The 22,508-nt window shown below is 38.0% G+C and overlaps 1 protein-coding gene across 1 annotated transcript in view; it reads right to left on the bottom strand.

Annotated features, from left to right (window-relative positions):
• The window catches only part of Rps6ka5 (ribosomal protein S6 kinase A5), a 172,494-nt gene that overhangs the window by 44,054 nt on the left and 105,932 nt on the right, over positions 1-22,508 (bottom strand). Inside the window, exons 4-5 of the mRNA XM_038337483.1 lie at positions 19,367-19,482; positions 15,003-15,110 (exon numbers count right to left, since the gene is read on the bottom strand). Of these exons, the coding sequence (XP_038193411.1) occupies positions 15,003-15,110; positions 19,367-19,482 (224 nt within the window). The remainder of the gene's footprint in view (positions 1-15,002; positions 15,111-19,366; positions 19,483-22,508) is intronic.

Genomic DNA, 22,508 nt, shown 5'->3' with positions numbered 1-22,508 from the left:
CCTTTCTCAAGCAGGGTGGCAGAGGGAGGAGGGGGTGTGGGGGAATGGGAGGAGGGAAGGAAGTGTAAATAATTGAATGGAAAATAATAATAATAATAGAACTAATAATAAAGTCTATCTACCAAAAACATATATATTGGGCCTAAAGAGATGGCAAGAGGTTAACAGCACTGGGCTACTCTTGCAGAGTACCTAGGTTTGGTTCCCAGTACCCACATGGTGGCTCACAACCACCTGGAACTCCTGTTCCAAGGAATCTGACTCTGCTGGCTTCTGCGGGCATCACACACACACACACACACACACACACACACACACACACACACACACACACACATTATTCCCAAACACACAGAAACTAAAAGGTATGAAAACAAAAAAGAAACAAACCATTGCTTCTTATACACCGTGGCTCTTTCATGTATGTGTGTGTGTTCATGTGTCTGCACATATGGAGGCCATAGGCCAACTTCTGATGTCATTCTCAGTAACTCTGATGACTTTTTATATAATTTTTTACTTTTTGAGATTATAATAGAATTACATCGTTTTCTGTTCTCTTTCCTCCCTTCAATCCCTCTCATGCACATCTCTATTTCAAATTCATGGACTTTTAAAACTGTAGTTATATGTGTACATGTTTGTGTGTATCTCTCTCTCTCTCTCTCTGTATACTCCTGAATACATAAATACAACCTGCTCAGTCTGTATAGTGATACTTGTATCCATTTGGTATTGGCGTGCTCTTCTCTGGAGAACCCCTCCCCCAGAATTCCTTAGTTCATTGTCTAGAAGGGAGCTGTCCCCCTTCCACATTAGCACGTCTACTAGTGTATTTGTTTAGAACATGTTTAGGCTACCACGATTTTTTGATGCAGAGTCTCTCAAGGGGACCCAGAGCTCACCTATTAGGGTAGGCTATATGGTCAGTGAGCTCCAGGGATCCTCTTATCTCTGCCTCCCCAGCACTGGGATTACAGTATATGCCAGCATGCTCAGCTTATGTAAATGCTGGGGACTGAACTCAGATCCTCATGTTAGCACAGTAAATATTTTACCACCTGAGCTGTCTTTTCAGCTCCAACTTATTCTTTTAATATGGATACTTGAGTAAATCTATAATGTATGGAATTGTGCAATGTTATGTACAAGATTAATAATGTTCCTATGTTTCAGGCTGATCCTTGAAGCTCATGGCCAGCCAGCCTAGAATAATTCTGTGCCAAAAAAAAGTAGAGTACTAGAGAAAGGCACCTGACATCAACATCTGGCCTCTATACACACATGCATACACATGCAAACATATGAACACGTACCTGTATGCACATGTGCACACCTGCACCTCCCCCACATACAAATTCAACTTAGAATACACCACTCATGCACATCTTAAAAACATGAGATAATAGTGTGCACTGTTTATGGGCTCACACAAAGGAAAGCTAGTTACAAACACAAGCTAAATTCAATCCACCACCACTCTTCACATGAACTTATACAGCTGTAGGCTGCACAAAAATATACATGCAGGTTGATCAATTTCATCTGAAATTCATTATCATTAACCTTAACTAGACCTCCAAATGCTGAGCAACAAAGTCAGTCCTTTTTCAAATCCACTTATTTTATCAAGTTCAGTATCTCCATTCTTTTCCTTATTCTCAGTGAGAAAATAAAAGCAATCACACAGACCTTCCACAAGCTACCTTTAAGCCTCCACGCCTTCTTATGCCCAATAATTCATCTTCCTGAATGACCAACCCTTCTCTGGCTAAGATTCACACTGCCTTTTGTTGATATCCATCTCAAAGAGTGTTCTAAGCCCCCTTTTCTCCCTTTATCATTAGTATATTTATTCCCTCTTTGTTTTCAAGGATATTCTAACTGGCATATGACATGTTTTATATCTCCTCTCTTGCTCTCTCTGACAGGATCTCATTCTGTAGCCAAGGCTGCCTTCAAACTCACTATATAGCTCAGGCTGGCCAGGAACAAATGATTCTCCTGGACTGTACCCTCCACACCCAGCTAATTTCTCCCATCTTAAAGTATGGCACCCCAGTCACTCTCAAATCTACCTCATCCTCTGCTGTGCTCTCTACCCATCCCAACGTTCTTCTTCATAAGTACCTCAGTTGTGCCCATGTGTGATTGTAAGTCTATTTGTGTTCTCTCCTAACTAAGATTTTGACTGAGCTAGTGTTCAACCTTCAGTTCTCACCTTACTTGGCTTTAATACAACTGACAGCTAATCATTTCTGGATTGAGACAATTTCTCCCTTGGCTTTAAAGAACTGTCTCTTTTCTTCCCAGTTTCTTTTTCATGCTCTTTTGTTGTTCCCTCTCCTTTGTCTTATTCTCTTAGTATTGAAATAACTGAGAGTCAGATTTATCTTTTATTCTTTTCTATCTTTACTTACTCTGTTGATGTTCTCATCTGTGTTCAAGATTTGAAAAACATCACTTATATACAAAATTGGGAATTATCAAATTTATGTACATAAAGGAGATTTCTCTCCCAAATCTCAGACTGATAATAGTGAGTAGACACGTGCTTTTATGTCTCCTAGATCATTCACATTCAGCTTACTGAACTGAACTGGTTCAATCAACCCAGGTCCTGTAACCTCACTCTTTCAGTTGCTCTAGCGAAACACCTTAGAGCCATCCTAGATTCTTCAGGTTCTCTCATATCCCACATCTAACTCATAAAAATTTCCATTAGTCTTACTGTCAAAATATACTCCAAATCTGCATATATATACACAAATGTATATATTGTCAAAATATACTAAAAATCTACACCACTACCTGTGGCTCAAGGCAACATCATCTTTTGCTAAGACTACTGCAGAGCTTCCTTAACTCAATTCCTGTCCAACTCTGAGTTACCATCCATGCCAAGCAGAATCACATTCTAAAACAGCTCCATTTATGTCGTGCTACTCAGACTCACTAGTGATTGATATTTGTGAGTTATTGTTTTTTTGAAAACTGTATTGGTGCTGATTCTTGTATATTGATATATTGAACATTATATGAAAGTATGATCCTACCTCTGTTCGAAACAATTGTTATATTGAGATATATACCATATTGCAATGTACATTTCTACCTCTGATATTATTTATGTAATGACATTGTTTACCATATTACAATGTACATTTCTACCTCGGATATTAATTATATAATGACCCTGTTTATATTTGGAAATCATTGTCTTCATTTATTGCACAGTTGTCTATTAGTCATAAAGTTAGATAGGTGTTGAGAATTATATGTTTGTCATATTTATATTTAGGATAATCAGGTTTTTTAGATACATAGAGACTATATTTAGTATAGATAGTATAATCTTCGACCTCTTCAAAGAGCTGTAGAACATGGCCTTTAATCTAACCTAGAGTTTTGTACTTATGAGACACAATCACTCCTGACAACAATGCTCTACTACCGAGAGAACGTTGAGCACCAAAGGCACTCCAATGGGAGTTTGTCTTCTTTTTGGCAGAACTGGCCTTTGGGCAAAGAAAAGCCCATACCTCGACTACTGACAAAGATACAAAATATCCATAAGCGGATAAAACAGAATTGTCTTATCTTGCCAAGACAGAATAGGATAGTTCTACTAAAGGTTCCTTGCCGTTGAAAAATGGTATGTCAGGTTGTGTTAGGCCTTAGCCAAAATTGGTTGCCTCAACATTGCTAACGAGACTTTGTGTGATTGCCCAGGTAGTCAGTTGTCTCTGTCATCTGTTACACATTTTGGAAGTTTCTCGTTTGTACTTCCTGGTTGCTTTAGTAATATTACTTCCCTTCTCAGATCTTTGATGGGGTTAAAGATTAGATAATTGTAGCTACCTTCTACATTATTTAGACTTCCTAAAGTAGAATGTTTAGTAAAATTTCTGTTATATGTTCCTCACCTAATATTGTTTGTTTCTTGTAATTTTATATGATCTGTTCCCATTGTATATAGTTGTATTTGGTTTATGAATCTGCCTTATTTAGACAAAAGGGGGAGATGTTGGGGTAGCTGACCAATCCCTGCGCTGAGGGGCGTGGCCGCTCCAGGGGCAAAAGGTACCTTTAAAAAGAACCGGGTTTGGGATAGGCGCCCCTGTTTTTTCTCCCTCTTGGTTCGCTGCTCTTCGCTGGAACGTTGGCTCTGTAAGTTTACCTCACTTCCTTCTTTTATTAAAGCTGATTATTTCGGATAAGGCTAGTTTTTGATTATTTCCCATTGCCGCCCGACCGCCTCGTTACAGCTACTGGTCTGTACAGAGAAGCCATGGTACTTACATGCCCTTTCCGTGTAACCCTTCCATATACTTACATGTCCTTACCCCCACTACTCTAATCATCACTTGTTCCATACAGCCCACCTCTTACCTAGAAAAAACTTCCCAAGCTACCTACAGGGCCCGCTCTCACTTTCTTCACACCTGTCTCCTCGCATGTTAACTTCTTGGTAAAGTACCTCCGGGTCAACCTAGTTATTCCCCGATCCGTCTATCCCTTTTGTACTGACTTTGATTCCTTGCAACCTACTAATATACGTACATATTTGACTTATACATGTATTACTGTCTTCTGCCCAGTTTGTCTCTTTGGCTCACTATCAGATCTCCACATCTTGACTGAACATGGCAGACACTGATTCAGTATGTCCTGAATATGCAGAAAAAAATGGAAGTGTTTATAACTAAAAATGTGAGTTTTTATGAGTTCATATGGTATTACATTATTTTGCTCTGACTTTCATATGCATACCAAGCCATGGACATGCATACATATATACATGCACAATGTAAAAAGAAACATACTATTATTCTGCTAAATGGACAAAGCAACAAAATGACCTCTAATGACTTGATACTACACCCATCAATGAATCCCTCATTCAATCCTCATCACAGAAACTTCATACAGTAGATGTCAATCCACATATGGACCCACAACTTGTCAACATGCAGAGAATAAGAGCCTTTGGAGTGCTTGACTGTATGGGATGTCTATACCACACTCTTCCCCTCAAGGCTCTATGTGGAGGGTGGGGCAGAAAAAACATAAAACATCAGGAGCATGGTGGTATACATCTTTAATTTTTAATTTAGGAGGCAGATGCAAGCAGATCTCTTATGAATTCAAGGCTAGCCTGGTATGCAAGTCCCAGGCCAACCAACCTCCCCTCCTCATGTCCTGGCCAAAAAAAAAAAAAAAAATTATAAGAGCCAGATAGGGTAGGAGTGGGTCATTTCAAAGAAACTGCTTTTCCCCCCCCATACACAACAGGGCAGATGCACATTTGAACTCTGACTGTGACAGTATGCATAAGATCTGCAAAAGCTCAAGCCAGACAGAATCCTAGAATGGAGAAGAGAGAAGGGCACAAGGTCTTTCTCTATCAAGGAGCTACTGTATTAACTGATGCTGGAATATATATATATATATCCTTTAATGGTGTGACAGCTAGTATATTATCAGAGCAGGCCCCATACCTGGAACTAGTCAGCCAACACCAATTGGACTCTGTAAGTTTAAGAGTTGGGGAGAAAAAAGGATAAAGAAAAAGAGAGAGAGAGAGAACATGAAGTTGGTGGGTTGGGAGATAAGGAAGGATCTGTGTGGAGTTGTGGGAAGGGAAAAACTATGATAAACAGTAAAACTACCAAAATTTAATAAAAACAATGTTTAAATCAAAGAAATTTACAAAAAACAAATAGTAATAATCTATTTTCAATCTTATTATCCAAAGGGTAAATTCTCCTAAAGTCCCCTAGTGCAGCGGTTTTCAACTTGTGGGTCTCAACTCTTTGGCACACCTCTAGCTTCAAAAAAATTTACATTATGATTCATAACAGTAGAAAATTTAGTTACGAAGTAACAATGAAAATAATTTTATGATTAGGGGTCACCACAATTGAGAAACTGCATTAAAGGGTCACAGCATTGGGAAGGTTGAACACCACTGCCGTAGTCCCTGATGCTCAACATAGTTTTAAATAATTTTCTTTTGCTCCTCAGAAAATAAAAGAGACAATTCTACACTGATAGATACACCTCATTCATTCCTGCTGTGACCAGTGGCTCTCTAGTGGGCACATCATGGGAGTGCTTTCTGTCATTCCAAGACAGTGGCCAGCCTACTCTCATGGACACCTGCTTGACTTCTAATAGCTATTCATCAAAATAAAAACCAAAATAGGAAAGAAAACAGGTAAAACTGTCAGTTAAATATTTTTAAGTAAAACGATTAACATGATTTAAACAAATGGAATATTCAATACTTAGACGTTTCTAGGAAAATGCTAATTCAAAATTTTTTCCCTGCTTGCTGTTGTGTTATTTATATTGGACTTAAAGAAAAAAGAAAAGACAGAAACAATATTCTTAATAAGCTTCAGAATAAGTAATGTCTGCCATAAGAAAAAGTAAGACGGGCATGCCATTAATCCTAGTGCTCAGGAGGCAGAGGTAGGCGGATCTCTGAGTTCGAGGCCAGCCTGGTCTACAGAACTAGTTCCAGGACAGTTTGGGCTGTTACACAGAAAAACCTTGTCTTGAGAGAGAAAAAAAAAGGAAAAAAAGAACTGTCAAACCATCTTGTCCCTGCCTCTAAAGGAGCCCTAAAAATCTGCTCTGATGTCTAGAAAGAGAAACTTAACAAATGGCTATGGTTAAATATTATGAACACTAAAATATTTTATAATATCTTTTTCCTATTTTTATGTTTATGTGTGTGTGTGTGTGTGTGTGTGTGTGTGTGTGTGGAGGTCAGAGGACAATTCTGTTGAGTCATTTCTCTCCTTCTACTATAGGTAATTCGCAAACCAAACTCAAGTAGTCAGGCTTGGCAGGAAGTGCCTTTACTTACTGAACTATCTTGCTGGCCCGATTTTTAATGTTTTTTAAGTTAAGGACAAATTGAGACCACAGATGAATACTTTGGATTTTAGTCCTCTTCCTTTTCCAGCACCTCCAGCCCAATGCTTACCTAAAGAATAATTATCCACAGTCACTTATTTTGACAAATGAATGACCAGAGTAATTAAGAGAGCCCCAGTAGGCTTTCCAGGAGCATATGCAAATGAAACCAATCATAAATGCATGTCACTACAAACCAATCAAGACAGGAGATAGATGGAGGTAATCACAAACTACCATCGAGAGTTATTGTATGATTCTTAATGCAAAAATGTTTGCATCAATCCCAACTCATACAGTATGGTGGTTTGAATGTCTCCCACAGGCTCTGGTATTTTAATATTTGGTCCCCAGTTGTTGATACTGTTTGAAGGGGTTTAGTAAGAAAGACCTTGTTGGCAGAAGTATGTCACCAGGGGCGAGCTTTGAGCTATTTAAAACCTTGCTCTACTTCCAGTTTGCTTTCCCTGCTTCACACTTTCAGTTAAGGATTTGAACTCTCAGTTTCCTGCTCCAGCTGCCATGTCGGCTGCTACTGTATCTCTCACCACAATGGACTCACCCTTTAGGAACTGTAGGTCAAAATAAACCATTTTTCTCATAACTTGCTTTCAGTAAGGGTGTTTGATCACAGCGATAGAGAATAGGGTGACTAATGCACCCTAGCTATCTTGAGATATACACATTATAATAGCCAAAACCAGAAAATGTATTCTAAGTAGGCACTTACTAGAGAAAGATGTAATTTTGTTACGAATAAGAACATAAAGGAAAAATAACAAGATTCTTGTGTATACTTTAACTTTGCTCATAATAATCTGAAGTTTGAATAGTACACCTTATAAACTGAAATTAATATATACAACATTTTATATTTCAAAATATACCTGCATGAGAAAGCTTATTATATTGGTATGGCAATCCTATAAGTAGCTAAGATAACTATTATGTTACAGATGAAGAAATTAGGATTCAGAATGGTTAATAACTAAGTGGCTTTTCAAACATTATATTGCTAAAAAGATTCCATCTTCAACAAAATAGAATAAATTACGGCATCTAAACTTATCAAAGGTTCAAATGTTCATTATTTTTAAAAGTCATGCTCTATGGGTCTTTTCCTTTTAAGTATATATACCACAGCAATGAGCTGTAACTTAGCTATCTCACTTTTAAGTGTTGTCTACCTTGGAATTCTTTATTGTTATGAAAAATTTTAAACACAATATTTATATAGAGAGGAACAACACATGAACATATTTTCAACATTATTTTACTATTTATGAATAAAAAGACAATTTTGTCAAAGTAATTCATTATCTTCATTTTACACTATTTTTATTAAGTTTCTTATTCCACATTAAAATTAGATATGCAATACATAGCAGACTATCTGTTTGACTCAACAAACATTTCTTTTTTTAAAGAGATTTATTGATTTTTAATTTCATATGTATGGATGTTTTACATATATACACACACACACATACACCCTGTGTGGTTCTTGGTGCCCATGGAAGCCAGAAGAAGATATCAGATCCCCAGGGCTGGAGATACGGACACTTGTGAGCTACCATGTGGGTGCTGCAGATAGAAGTCAGATCTTCTGGAAAAGGAGAAAAAGCTCCTGGCTCACCTCTCCAGCCCTCAACAAGCATTTCTGTTGTTGTTGTTTCCTGCCTCTGTCTCCTGAGTGCTGGGATTAAAGGACTGCTCAGCCCAACAAACATGTCTTAATTATCAAAGCTACTTTGTGAAAGACATTCTCATCTGCAGGGTCTTTCTTTTACTTTTGGAATCTCAAGGGATTTACCAATTTTATAGCTGAGAAAAAGACCATACCAATAAAAGTATCAAACTGTACAAAGTATTATCACAGAATATGTTTAAAGTTACTAAAATAAAATCGATTCTGTATATAATTCAGATTAGCAATATCTATCTAGAAATAATCATACAGATATTTAACAAATATTTAAATATATGTTCATAATTTGTTATGATCATCATCCTGTTTCTAGGGTTTATTTTAATTTTTAGCATATAGGAGGTACTTGATATAATTTGAAAATAAAGAGAAAATTATGCTATAACCAGAACATATCAAATATACAAAAAAGTAAGTTGCTAAAAATTAAATTTGAATATAGGTGACAGTTGTATGGCTGTGGCCATCTGTGGAGCCACTGACAGTGGGATGAGGATTTATCCCTACTGCTTGAACTGGCTTTTTGGAGCCTATTCTCTTTGGAGGGATACCTTGCTCAGCCTCGATATGGGGAGGGCCTTGGTCCTGCCTCAAAGTGATGTGCTATACTTTGTTGACTCTCCATGGGAAGCCTTATTCTCTCTGAGGAGTGGATGGAAGTGAGAGGAGGGATGGGAGTGGTATGTAAAATGAAGAAAGATTGTTTAAAAAAACTTTAAAAATTAAATTTAAGTACATTTTCTAGATCAATTTACAGATACTGAAACAAAAGCAAACCTGGATGAGAGATGGTCTATTCAGTGTTGCTTATGTGGAGTTTGAGAAGCCTAGGAGGAGTCAAATAAACACAACACTACAGGCTTATTTAGGGTTTGAGCCCAGAAGAGAGACCTGAGTTAGAAGTACATTTTTGAATATGTATGACATAGGAAAGAGGAAGACTAACAAGACCAGAGACTGAGCTGTGGTGAAGCCTCAGGTAGTGGAAGAAGAGCCTGCAAAAGAGAGTGAGAGTAAGTTGGGAACTGGTGGAATCCCAGCTCCAAGGTAAAAGGTAATTTACTGTTCAACACTATTGGGCAAATAAGGAAGATAAGGATGGGAACATACTGAAAGTAGAGTGATACAGGCTAGACAGCTTCAGCCAAATGGGAGGGAGGTGGAAGACAAACTGGAGTAGACTCAGAAGTGCTGACTTGCATCTAAGTAGTGGCAGTATACAGATATACGGACAGAGAACAAGAGCAAAATAATCAGAGAGAAGACAAGACACCCAGGGATTTTTAAAGTTAGTCGATTTGTCCACCATCCCCCTATTTTTAAATTTTTAAAACTGAAGCTACTAGGCATGCTTAAATTCTGACAGTGAGACAAAAGTGTAATTAGAAAGTTATACGATGAGACAGACACAGATAAACATTCAGGCTAAAGGGGTAGGGTAAAAAAATTATTTGCTTATACAAAGACTTTGGTATAAGTGACTTAGGCTGACACATAAACCAAAAAGGAAACTATAAAGAAATGCTAACCCAAACAGAACAGTCTCAGTGGTATCTGTTAAGTGGGAAGGGTTTGGGTCAGGACACTTGCTAACCAGGTGCTGGGTGGAGCTGGGAACAAAATGGCCATTAGTTCAAGTTTTAAGAGACTCCAGAAAAGAGAATTCTTATCTGACCCCTGAGAGTAAAAGTTGAAGTCTAGCTTGACAGTACGGCCTTTAAGGCAAAGAGAAACAATGAGTTAAAAGAACCCAAGAGCGTAATGTTCTGTCAAAATGCAGTTGGCTATAGTCAGTGAAAAAATTAGCTTATGAATGACTTAGTTCTCTGCTTTATCCTGAACTCTAACATTTTTGCACCTAAATAACCAAGTGGTTACATTCTCTTAAGGGGCAGTGTTTGACCTGTCCAGCAAAAAACACAGGAACTTTCTTTTCTCATAAGAGAAGAACTGGCTGCTTCAGCCACACAGGCCATCTGTTGATCTATGGTTACTCTAGCCAAGATTCCCCAATTCTTATCAGCTTTGATTTGTGTTGTTTTGGCTTAGTTTTGTTTTGGGCCCCAACAGTTCACTATTCTCTAGGGACCTGGTCTGTTTTCTCCTTTTTCTAAATCATCAGCCACAAGTGCCTATTCAGCAAGTGGTTCTTTTCGGCTTTGTATTCAGCCTAGTATCGAGCACACTGAAGGCCCTCAACAAGCACAGACCGAATAAATGAGCAAATGGATATGTGCATCCATGGAGGGGAAGTCTGCTAGGGACAGCCCACATACTACACACCAGACTGTGTGGCAGTCTGGTGAGATACTTTAAACATGTCACTTCAAAAGAAACCATGGTATTGAAATGTATTAAAAATAACCATAAAATTGAGACACTATCAGACATGCTTCTGTAGCATAGACTGAGAATATAAGGTTACTGGCTCCTCTGCAGAGAGAGGTTATCTGTGGAGGTTTACTTTCAACCCTCCCAAGTGACAGCATCTGTCAACTTTCTAAAAGGTTTATTTCCTTTTTAATTTATGTGTATGAGTGTTCTAACTGCATATATGTAGGAAAATCACATGTATCCCATGTTGGTGCCTGTCTGAGGTCAGAAAAGAGTATCAGATTCCCTGGCACTGGAGTTACAGAAGGTTGTGTTCTGCCATATAGGTACTGGGAATGTATATGGTCCTCTGTAAGAAGATAAAGTGCTCTTAATACTGAGCCATCACTCCAGCCCCATCTGTCAACTGTATGTTCTTGGTTTCTCAGTGGCAGTCCTCCATACCTTTGTCTCAGGCACTGCCGTGATCACGGTAAGGTGTTGGAACAGGCCATGGGCCCTGCACAATACAGGGTGTCACTTCTGCTTTCCCCACTAGTTTCCTAGACATCCTCACTCTCAACTGTGCCTTGAATACAGGGTATCTGACCTTTAATGTCTTCCCTGAAGGTAAAGAAGCCATAGGTACCTAAGTCAACAGAGCTGACATAGGACCTGGGGATGTGGGGTTTCATCTTTCTTACCAGACTCCCAAACAATCTTCCTGGATCCTTAATTACTCACACTTCTACTTGAGGAACAATTAATGGCTACAATTCTTGAGTAGTTCTGGGGAGTCAGTGGTGCAAAGAAGTCTTCTTTTGAGCCTCTTACCTTACTGATCCAAGACTTAGTTTAAACTATCATCTATTCAACCAAAGTGTAGTTGCCATTATCTGCCCTTCCTTTTGAGTGTGTGTATGTGTCACTTTTTTTACTTTATAGTAGGGTTTAGAAAGGAGGCAACAATAAACATGCAACCCTCTACGTTTTACTAAAGTTGCCACTAAAACTTTTATGAAGGAGTAAAATTTTTAAAATTTATTTATTTATTTATTTATTATGCATACAATATTCTGTCTGTGTGTATGCCTGCAGGCCAGAACAGGGCACCAGACCCCATTACAGATGGTTGTGAGCCACCATGTGGTTTCTGGGAATTGAACTCAGAACCTTTGGAAGAGCAGGCAATGCTCTTAACCTCTGAGCCATCTCTCCAGCCCCGGAGTAAAATTTTTTAAAATAAAAAACCAACTTAGGAGAAGGGCCGGAGAGAAAGCTCTGTGGTTAAGAGTACTTGCTGCTCTTGCAGAGGACCCAGATTCAGTTCCCAATACCCCCAAGGCCACTCAAAACTTAAAACTCCAGTTTCAGGGATCCAGTGCCCTTACCTGGCCTTCATGGCCACTGTATGTATGTGGTACACAGACATACATGCAGAAAAAACATCTATACAAATAAAGAGTAAACTTAAAAAATCAAACATAGAAACAAATTTCTCAAAATCCATCTAATCTATTTTATAACTATGATTTTATATCTAAGAAAACTTAGTTAAAGCCACAGTGTCATAAAGGCAAAGGTCTTCCTTCCTTATTTTATTTCTCATTACACTATCTAGGTTAGAGGTGATCCTTAAAGGCATACTGAATGAAAAAACAAAGTTAATATAGCTATGATAAAAAAAAAATTAGGTCAAGCCGGGTGGTGGTAGCCGTAGCACAAAGTTTTAATCTCAGCACTCGGGAGGCAGAGGCAGGTGGATTTCTATGAATTCGAGGCCAGCCTGGTCAATACAGAGCGAGGTCCAGGACAGGCTCCAATGCTACACAGAGGAACCCTGTCTCGAAAAACCAAAACAAAAATATCAAAAAACAAAAAATAGGACATTTAATCTTTATGCTAGCGATATCTGGGAGGAGGAGCCTCAATTGAGAAAATGCTCCTATCAAATTGCCTGTAGGAAATCTGTATGGTATGACGGATGATTAATGTGGGAAGGCCAGCCCATGGAGGTGGGATACCATAGGCAAATGTTGTATAAGAAAGCAGATCGAGCAAACCATGAGAAACAAGTCAGTAAACAGTATCCCTTTATGGCTTCTGCTTTAGTTGCTGCCTCCATGTTCCTGTCCTGACTTCCTTCAGTAATGAAGTATGATCTGAGAGTTTTTAAGATAAAATAAACCCCTTTTCTCTCCAAGTTGTATTTGGTCATAGTGTCTTAAACTCTACGTAACAAAAACTTAGACACTCAGTACTGGTTTTGGAAATATTCCAAAAAACAATCAGACATATAGACAGATTATCCCTTACCTAAAATGCTTGAGACTGGAAGTAATTCTCTTATACTTATTCACAAGTATGTATTTAGTACTAAATATACGACATTCCCGTAATGCATAAAAAACCATGCTGTTAACTAAACAGCACAATGGACTGACCAGAACTCTTAGGTTGGCTGCTAGGAGGTCCAACTGTTACAAGACACTATTTTACTTAAGAATTGGTGAGAAGATATACCAGTGACAGTTTATCCACGTCTATATCATCTGTTTCCTTAGGTTTGATACAATGGTCATTCCTACACAATACTCTTCAATGAGCCATTCACAAGAGCACTGCTGTGCAACTCTCCAGTAGCCTGCATTTCTGTGCTAGAAATAAATATAAATGCTTCTTCTTTTTCTTATAGTGTTACCACATGAGGATCTGCAGCTCCTCCGGGATTTCCAATATATCTTTAAACCACACAACAGAATAAATCAAAATTAAAATAAAGTGGGCAATGTACACAGGCTTTGGGCTGCACATGGAGAGTGGATCATTGAGAACCTGTTCTTGTGCATGAAGCTGCCATCTGCCTGATCTTACTACCTTCTGTGGGTCAGGGATCTGTACTGGGGATCTGTGTGCTCATGCAAAAGATGTATCACAACTGACAGTCTCTTGTTCCTCAGAGACACTGAATAAACTATGTTGTGTGTCCGTGTTTTGACTGTGGCACATCACAGGATGGCAAGTACAGCATTTTCCATTTGTAATATTATGTTGGCACTCAAAATTTTTGGTTAGGGCTGACCTATACTTAATCTGGAACACTATAGTGATGTGTTTTATTCAGTCAAGTCCTATATTACAAAACTCTTTTATTTGTTGTTATTTTTGTTTTTCAAGACAGGGTTTCTCTGTTTAACAGCCTGGCTGTCCTGCAACTTGCTTTGTAGACCAGACTGGTCTCAAACTCACAGAGATCAGCCTAACTCTGCCTTCTGAGTGCTGGGATTAAAGGCTTGTGCCACCACCAGCCGGCTACAAAACTCTTACTGTGACTCTATGTTCTAAATCAATAATTTTCTGGATAGAAACAAAATTGGCCCCCAAACTAATTGTTCTTTTGAATAATTAGTACTTGAAAATACAACTTTATCATAACTCCTACATAAAAATAACACTTGATTATAATTAGTAGACACATAGCTTTAAATGCAATTGGAGACACCTGTGATATTAAACAATCCCTAACTAACATTGTAACTGTGGGACCTTTTGTCCATATCTACAATCAGCATAACAATGTCTTAGTTCATTCTGAGCAAGGCCCAGCAAGATTATAAAGCATTAGATCTGGTAGGTACTGTCACCCTTCCCAGTGAACTCTAAGGGTCTTAAGTTGGTAATTACAATGTAAACTAAATGTGTTTCACTTTGGATTCTTTTTGTTCATCACTCAAGCCATTCTCCTAATGGGTAAAAAGGGTTATTTTAAATATTAGTTATACCTGACACATTTTATGGGGAAGTGCACAATGTCAAAGTGGAGAAGTCTGATATACTGAGAGGTTTACTATAATTTTAATAGGATGGTTCAATGGTAATATTAAAATAAAAATCTCAACAGTCCATTCATATCAATTATTACCTTGAACAAATCTGCACAAACTTCTGTAACCCACACGGTACTACTGTTCTATTAAATGTTTATTGGCAAATAACTTTTCATCCTTGTTTTCATTCTGTTATTATTAACTTCAAATTAAAATATAATACTCACTTCATCAGCCACAAACTCCTTACTCAGACCAAAATCTGTCAGCACCACATGGCCGTTAGAATCAAGTAGAATATTTTCAAGCTTAATGTCACGGTATATAATCCCCAACTGTAAAAACAAAACAAAACAAAATAATTTTAAGACAATTTCCAAATCAATTAAAACAACATTAATCTACCTTTGAGGAGGTTCCGCTTCAGGATTCTAAGGCTCTTAGAAACTCCTTGGGCTCAAGTGCTAGCTTTCCCAAAGCTCTCTAAATGTATCTTAGTTCTGTGTAACAAGGGTCTATCCCTGGAACCAGCTTCTTTGGGGTCTTCCTGTTGACTATTAACTCTTTCTGTCTCTATTCCTTTTGGGGGGTGGGGTTTGAAACAGGATTTCTCTGTAGCTTTGGAGCCTATCCTGGAACTAGCTCTTGTAGACCAGGCTGGCCTCGAACTCACAGAGATCTGCCTGCCTCTGCCTCCCGAGTGCTGGGATTAAAGGCGTGCGCCACCACTGCCCGGCTGTCTCTAGTCTCCTTAATGAACACTAATTCCAAATTATCTTCGTGGTCCTTCTTGGTCAGTTCTTGCCCACAACTCTGTAATGGCCTCAGCAAACCTTCCTAAGGAGCCATCATATCCTATGTTGATCATTTCTGCTTTCAAACTATGTATTTATCTGCAAATTACTAATGTTTTCTAGGTATTTACCATTTGCCTTAATATATTTACACTGTCCACTTTTTAGATTTTATGCACTTATGTAGTATCCTGTATGATGCAATATGTCAGACAGGCAATTAATAAAGGCTTTTAAAATAACCAATTGTTAAACATAAAGGTTAAAGAGCACAGGTTAATTTTGATGCTTAGTTCTAATTTAGCAAAGCAAATCATTAAATAACATATGTCATGCATTGCTTTACAACAAGGTATGTTCTGGAAGTAAGCTGCTATATTATTTTGACTGTACAAGCATCATGGAGTGCACATCAAGTGGCATAGTGAAAAACATGTGTATCCTATTCCTCCTGAGGTCACAGTGAACAAAGAGCAAGGGGGCAGACCAGGTAAAAATGACCAGAGCAAACATGAGACATATGAAGCTGCTGTCACCGAAACAGAGTAGAGTGTTTTATAGGAAACCCTCTAAAAAGATGATTAAATAAATATTAAATATATAAACCAGAAGAATGTTTGGCTTTTGGCCATCATCAGGTTTTACTATGCCATACATAATGATATGTGGTCCATTATTACATGATGGTAGCTCAGCCAGCTTATTTACACCAGCAACACATGAGCAGGTAAGAAATTAAGTACAGCATTCTGATAGCTACATAACCACCAAGTGATAGGAATTTTTTTTTTAGCTCCACTGCAATCTTATGGGATCACTGTCAAATACAGCCCATCACTGAGTGAACTGTTACACCGTTCAAGACTGTATGCGTCTCTATTCTGTTTTTCATGTAAGCAGTATAGTGAACATGTCAACTCCACACTATAATCTAAGCGGTGTCTGCCACTTCAACATCTTCAGTTATATTAACATGGATAAGTGCTTTGATACTTTAAAAATTATTTTCTTCAACATCCAATATAGGAGAAAGCAGATTTCTAGTAATCTCTCAAGACAAAAATTATATCCCCCTCAAAAACAAAACAAGCAGTAGGCAATTTTCCTATGAAAGCTTCAGTGGTTTTCAAGAAAGATAGAAGGAAAAAAACTTAAGAACGTGTACCGAAGACATCTGATTTGAAGCATTATGTTTACCTAACACCCAGCAACACTCTGCATCTAAACAACCTCCTTGGAAAATATTTTTAGAGACAAATTGTTTACTATCCAATTTACTTCATCACTTCCAAATAAATCTGTGCTTTTATCTCTTCTTATAAGAATTAGTACCAGTGCTGGGTGGTGGTGGTGCACACCTTAACAGCACTCAGGAGGCAGAAGCAGGAATAGCTCTGTGAATCTAAGGCCAACCTGGTAGAACAAAATGAACAAAATTAAATTATTACGTAAATTATAGACTGTGTTTTCTAGCTTACTCATTTGACTTTGTGTTTTGCTTTTACTTTAGAGTTTATAGTGAATTTTACTGTCATTTTTATATTTTAAAACATTATATCTCATCTTCATCTTTTTGGGTCTGGGTTACCTCACTTAGAATAGTGTTTTCTATTTCCATCCATTTGCATGCAAAATTCAAAAAGTCATTGTTTTTTACCGCTGAGTAGTATTCTAATATGTATATATTCCACAGTTTCTTCATCCATTCTTCCACTGAAGGGCATCTAGGTTGTTTCCAGGTTCTGGCTATTACAAATAATGCTGCTATGAACATAACTGAACAAATGCTTTTGTAGTATGATTGGGCATCTCTTGGGTAAATTCCCAAGAATGGAATTGCTGGGTCCTGGGGTAGGTTGATCCCGAATTTCCAGAGAAACCACCACACTGCTTTCCAAAGTGGTTGCACAAGTGTGCATTCCCACCAGCAATGGATGAGTGTACCCCTTACCCCACATCCTCTCCAGCAAAGGCTATCATTGGTGTTGTTGATTTTAGCCAATCTGACAGGTGTAAGATGGTATCTCAAAGTTGTTTTGATTTGCATTTCCCTGATAGCTAAGGAGGTTGAGCATGACCTTAAGTGTCTTTTGGCCATTTGAACTTCTTCTGTTGAGAATTCTCTGTTCAGTTCAGCGCCCCATTTTTTAAATGGGTTAATTAGCATTTTGAAGTCTAGTCTCTTGAGTTCCTTATATATTTTAGAGATCAGACCTTTGTCAGTTGCAGGGTTGGTGAAGATCTTTTCCCAGTCAGTAGGCTGCCTTTGTGTCTTAGTGACAGTGTCCTTTGCTTTACAGAAGCTGCTCAGCTTCAGGAGGTCCCATGTCTTGTAGCTTATTCTGAATAGTAATATTTTTGATATAAAGTTGTTTAAGCCAAATCTTATCACACAAAAGTAAGCATAAGCATGAAGCTTGTCATCACAGTGAAGATTCTATCAAAAGTAGCACAAATGGCCATTTACTGTTCCCGCTCTTCCTCCCACTGCCAGGCCTCTTCTCTTCCTGCTTCTCAGACATCTTCACTTACTCTTTGCTTGTGACAGGATCTCACTATGTAAAACCAGGCTGCTCTCTAATCACAACCTGACCCGCTACAGCTCCCAGGTGCTGTTATTTTCTAAAGATTCTAATGTCGCCCCCACCCCACCTGTCAATACCGGTGCTTGAGTCAGGACTTGTCTCTGTCCTGGGCTGGACCTGCTGTTTCTTGATTCCTGCCTTATTTTCTGCTATCTTCCAGATTTTTTTCTCAATCTTTCTCATCTACTATCTATATCTTTGAATCAATTTTTTATCAAAACTCCCTGCCCCTTGAATATGTCTTCCTTGCCATTTTACTTCAATTCTCACCTCTTTTTTCTGTGTTGTATATGTATACATTAATCTGTTTATAATAAATGAAAAGAGGGCTGACAAATAAGATAAAGAGTGGTTTCATATCTGAACTTTTGGAATTTAGTGACTCAAATCACTTTTGTTCCTTTATGAACTTGCATACCTTTGAGATAAATTACTTTAGCATTTTCTACTTCTGAAGAAAACCATACACAGTGAGACACAACATAGAAATCGTCTGCTTCTCCAATAACTTAAATAAGTTACTCAAAATTTCATGAACCAAGGTTGAGGATATCTGTAATAATACAAGTTTAAACTGATTTGTACAGAATTGCAACATGATCATAGACACAATGTTTAGGTAAAGGTTTCAGTATCTGAGCTCATGTCACTTGGAGGCAATGAGCAGGAACAGAGCAGGGCAGGTGCAGAAGAAAGTTAACACAGTAGGGAGGGAAATAACCCTGAACCAAAAGCATAATCAGGAAGTCTGAGGACAAAAGGATGGATTGTGCCACGGAGCAAGTCACAACTAAGAAAACACATTTTACCCCTTGGGGCTTCATTTTAACAACCAACAGCTTTTATTCTCATATTTTATAATAAAGTGCGGAGGTTTCTTCATGAAGACCATCAAAAAGAAAAAAAGCTCAGGTTAGGATTTATTTTGTTTTCATTTATTGAGTTGGGGCCCAACCTCACTTTGCAATTCAGTTTAGACTTCAATTCATGCATGATCTTCCTGACTCAGCCTCCCAAGAGCTGGGATTATAGGCATGCTGCAGCAAGTCCAGCAAAAAGCGAACATTTTCAGAAAGAAGCTATGAAAATGAGAACAGTAACATTCATAATCCCCAAGACAACCTGTGAAAACATCAACTTGCTTAGCTCCCTCAACACCTCAGTTAACAGACTGTTCAAACAAAAGCAAACTCCAAAGATAAAGCACCTTACCTTGTGCAGGTGTTCCAGGGCAAGCACGATTTCTCCAACATAGATCTGCACTTCGTGCTCTGTAAAACGCTCTCTTTGAGAAAGATGAGTAAAAAGTTCTCCACCATTTATATAATCTAAAAATGAAATATATTTTTTCTTTCTTTGACTTGCATTCTTAAATGAAAGGAAATAATTCCTTTAAATCACTTTGGGTTAACCATGAATTTATTTTTGCAGAACTCTCAGAAATGACAGTTTCATAGAAAGCATTATTAGTTTCATATTTTCATACAATTTCCTAAGACAATGATCACGCCAAACCAATCAAATTGATGTGCAATGAGTACCACTATTAAAACTATGACACAAAATTCACACAAACTTAAGAATACTTTTCCAAAGACCTCTGCCACCAGTGTGTAACTTACTGTAGAGTGTCAAATATCAGCCACGTTGATCAACCCCCCCACAATCCCACACAAACCCCAAACAAAACACATGCAAAATCCTATCTTGCCATATGAAATGGTTGTCAATTGCTAAGAGCTATAAATGGATTCTCTATATTCCAGAATTGTCTGGGCACACTTTAAAAGAATGTATTACTAGGCAGCATGTAGTGTTCATATGGCTCCATAAAGCATGGAATAAAGAAGAATATGGAGGAAAAGCAGTACAACATGGCTGAAGGAAGTATTCAAAATCCAAAGATCCCATTTTTCTTTAATTTGTCCTATTATCACAAGTGAGGTAATGAAAGAGGAGACAAAAAGGCTGAATAAAAAGGGGGACTGCCTATTTTGGGGGAAGGAAACACTAACCATTTGTATTAATATATTACTTGAAGACCTAACTATGGATGACTTCAGATAATAAAAGATTAAAATCATAAAGTGTTTAAAACTGTACAGACAATAACTTTTTCAAAAAATTAAACTCTAGTTTCATTGGAGACTATCCACAAAGAATATTTCCTTTCTGAGGTTTCTGTATTTTGCCAAGGGTTTTTAATTTATCTGAACATAAAGCTAATTATTTAAAAGGCATAAAAGAACACAACATTCCTATAAATGAACAATGGATTTTTTTAAGTAGTTACTGACGTATATCTAAATTTACATAGTCACAGCTCAGAAATATACACCTATATATGATTGGTCAAATTCCCACAGTCTCAAATGTGCAAATCAATCACTTCATCTTCTACGGCCAACTTCAGCAGAGCCAACCTCTTCATCATGTTATATGGGTACCATATTACCCATATAATTATCTTGCTGTATTCCTAATGCTAGTTGTACTTCCTTTTCTGCTACACTACATTTTTAAGTATCAAGACCAATATAGTCACCACACTATACCCACCACAAATGCCTGTATGCAGCACTCAATACATTCTGACATCTTTCTCTGTATCATGAACTTTGCTTATATTCCTTGCCCCATTGTTCTCTCGTTGTCTTCTCAATGATGGTTCCCCTCTCCAAAAACAATCATTAAACACCAAAAGACAGTCTAATGTAAAACAAAAACAAAACAAAAAACCCTCCAATATGTTCCTTCTCAGAGACAATGTGACACATCTGGACGAAGGTGAGCTTTGTAACTGAGAGACTCAAACTAGACAATAGTTCTGTTGTAAACAACTAAGTCTCTGATCTCCAATTCTTGATCTATTAAACTGAAACAACTATTTGTGAATTACTGTTGCTTGGGATATAGGAAGTGCTTTTCCATTGCTGGGGAGACTCAAGAAAAAGAAAATATAAATCCAAGAAGACAAGTTTAATACTTCAAGTTGCCTATTTTCCTACTTCTGAGATAAATGGCTTGGACATTAATAACAATCAGTATTTTATAGGTATATGCATGTTACATACTTTATAGGCAATTCTACCCAGTTGCCGAGGCTTTAACAGTGGTAAAGCAGAAACTGAGGCAGCCCAAGAAATCTAACAGAAGTTACAATAAGTTCTGTTGTGGGATACTTTGATCACACTCTGACACTCCCGAGACTGCCCAATAAAGTTAAACCCTGAATCAGGGGGCAGAGCCAATGACCAGCTGACCAGAATTGGCCATGTAGAAGCCAGCAATTTGCACAGAGAAGTTGCACAGGAAGACAAGGGCAGGGACTAGAGTTTGAGCTCTCTTGGTTCTGGAAGGAGGGAAGAGACTTGTCTCTTGTGGTGTCTCTGGCCAAAAAGCTAGGTCAAATAGCTGCTATTCAGCCTCTCTGAACTAGCAGGTTTTCACCCCAGCCTTTGACTTCTGGATCTTATTGATAAATAGAACGATAAAGACTTAATTTAAACCTCTTCATCACATCAGCGGCAGGTGGGGTTGGGGGGCACAAGCCCTGCCAGACTGTGGCCTGAGTGGTCAGTGGGGGCACTGAATGAGGGGCTGTAGGGCAGCAGCCAATAATTAAAATATCATCATGGCACTGACTGAGGGGCTGTAGGGCAACAGTCAATAATTAAAATATCAGGAGATACACATATAGTCGCAAAGCTGGCAGAAAAAAATCAAAGTGCTGTAATCAAAAGCAGACACAGTAGAAGCTAGTGAGTCTCTAGAGGCCAACCAATAGCCACCCTTAGTCTTCATTCTGTTTGGCATGTAGCAGAACATCTCATCATAGTTTTAGCTGCAATTTTCTGGATATGTAGTATTATTTTACATGTTTAGAAGACCCACTAAACATTTCTACATCTTCTGCTGTGAGGTACACATTAGTTTTCACTCTCACTGACTGTTTTTTGAGATACAATTAATACACCATGAATTCACCCACTTCAAATACAAAATTCAATGATTTTTTTTGTTTATTCAGACTTGTGACATCTCTACTCTAATCAATTTAATTCCCCCAAGTACCAGAAATTCCAATTTATTTACCTTTGGTTGCTTGTGCTTTTGATGCCATACGTAAGAAATTATTATATAAGTCAATGCCACAAAAAAATTGCCAATGTTTTTGTCTGAGACTTTTACAGTTTTAGGTCTGACCTTCAGTCCTTGATCCATTCAGTTTAGAATTAACTTTTGTTTATGTTGTGAGGCATGGCCCAACTTCATATTTTAGCATATAGCTATGCAGCTGTTACAAAGCCATTAGTTGAAAAACTGTTCATCATTGTCACTCTTGATGAAAAAC

This window comes from Arvicola amphibius, chromosome 7, assembly GCF_903992535.2.
Source record: "Arvicola amphibius chromosome 7, mArvAmp1.2, whole genome shotgun sequence".
NCBI classification, from domain to species: domain Eukaryota; kingdom Metazoa; phylum Chordata; class Mammalia; order Rodentia; family Cricetidae; genus Arvicola; species Arvicola amphibius.
Note: the sequence above shows the minus strand (reverse complement) of the source record. Positions and strands in the feature narration are given on the sequence as shown.